The 1,703-nt window shown below is 39.1% G+C and overlaps 1 protein-coding gene across 1 annotated transcript; it reads left to right on the forward strand.

Moving 5' to 3' along the window:
- Positions 1-8: 8 nt before the first annotated feature.
- LOC108688901 (solute carrier family 52, riboflavin transporter, member 3) lies at positions 9-1,497 on the forward strand. Its single transcript, XM_018195441.1, has 2 exons — positions 9-344; positions 414-1,497. Exons 1-2 carry the CDS (start codon positions 124-126, stop codon positions 1,495-1,497), a joined length of 1,305 nt encoding a protein of 434 aa, XP_018050930.1. The 5' UTR covers positions 9-123.
- The last annotated feature ends 206 nt before the right edge of the window (positions 1,498-1,703 follow it).

Genomic DNA, 1,703 nt, shown 5'->3' on the forward strand with positions numbered 1-1,703 from the left:
TAATAATCCTTATCATAATAATGCAATAGTAAATACCAGACAGAACAAGTAATCAACAATTAGAAGTGTTGAAGTCATTGAGTGAATACAAGATAATTTAAGAGTACAGACATTTGAAGACAAATGAGCAAAATGTTGAGTCAGCAATTGAGCAACCGGAGGCTGCTTGTCGACCTTCTGGCTCTGATGTTTGGTCTGGGTTCTTGGATCGGAGTAAATGGCGTCTACGTTCAGTTGCCACTCATAGTACACACAGCTCCAGAAGAATGGAGCCTGCCTGCGCACATGGTGATGCTAGTACAAATTGCCAACTTAGGTCCCATATTGTATACTCTATATATAAGGTAAATCTATATTTCATAACATTCCTTGGGACGATTGTATAACGAATCTAATACAAATGTGACTTTCAGATACACTGTTTGGGCATATGACAAATATATTATTTATGCTCTGCTGACCGCAGGAACGTTTGCCTGTATAACATTGAGTTTCCTGTATGATCATATTTCATTTGTGTTTGGCAAAGAACACTCGACTGCTCTCCTATCACTGATGTTTGTGACTGCTCTCGTCGGATGCACGAGTTCTGTTCTTTTCATACCATACATGAGGAACTATCGTGAGATTTACTTAGTATCTTATCTCGTCGGTGAGGGATTAAGCGGATTTGTACCGAGCGCAGTAGCATTGATTCAAGGCGTCGGTAATAATCCAGAATGCGTCAACGTCACTAAGCCAAACTCGACTCACCTAGAATTCATGCTTGCGGCATCGGATCCGAGATTCTCCTCTCAAATGTTTTTCATCTTCATCGGGATTTTGTTATGTCTGAGTTTTCTTTCGTTCTTAAGCCTAAACTGTTTGCCTGTAGCACGCGGAGAGAGAGTCAAGCTACCAAGCAGCATGGAAATGCTGCCGACCGACACGACAGCACCGCCGAGCTACAAAACTAATGCCGGCTGGAAAATGCCGAGATTTAACTATTATTATTTATTAGTCATGATGGCTGTAGTATGTTTACTCGGTAACGGTACTTTACCAAGCATACAGTCGTATTCTTGTCTACCATATGGCAGTATAGCGTATCACTTGACAGTTACGCTAGCTTCCATAGCTGGTCCATTGGCCATGTCCTTAGGTTTCTTTGTAAAAACGCCAGAAGTGAAACTCCTCAATATCCTTATGGTGGCTATTTTGGCACTTTCAAGCTTCGTCTTATATCTGGCCGCGAAATCGCCCTATCCTCCCTTGCAACATTCATGGATGGGTGAACTGATGGTAGTCTCTATATGGATAATTCTGTGCGGTTTAATTGGATTCGTAAAGATGGGAATTACGACATTGTATCGACCCGATCCCGGAAGGGGTCTTTATTACACTGGCGTTGCGACACAAATCGGATCATTAATAGGTGCAATTACCACGTTCGTTTTGGTCAATTACACAAAAATATTTCAGTCTTATTCACCCTGCACGTATCTTGCAGAAAATTAATGTAATCTGTACTTAGTCTTATCAATTATTTACATTATTGGTAATATTCGAAAATTTATTTTTAGACAATTTTTCTCTCAAGAAGAGTATTAGTAAATACATCAAATAAAGAAAGCCAAGATTGGTTAAATTTTGGATATATTATATATTCTTACTACTAGATAACTTATAATTCTTACTATTATTTTGACGCTACACATATAAAA

The sequence above is a fragment of the Atta colombica genome, unplaced genomic scaffold (assembly GCF_001594045.1).
Source record: "Atta colombica isolate Treedump-2 unplaced genomic scaffold, Acol1.0 scaffold248, whole genome shotgun sequence".
NCBI lineage: Eukaryota > Metazoa > Arthropoda > Insecta > Hymenoptera > Formicidae > Atta > Atta colombica.

What these genes read in the sequence shown, in the direction of transcription:
- LOC108688901 (XM_018195441.1), top strand. Translation starts at nt 124, where the DNA reads ATGAGCAAAATGTTGAGTCAGCAATTGAGCAACCGGAGGCTGCTTGTC. An exon ending in TTGTATACTCTATATATAAG is followed by an intron (nt 345 to 413) that starts GTAAATCTATAT and finishes TGTGACTTTCAG; the next exon opens with ATACACTGTTTGGGCATATG.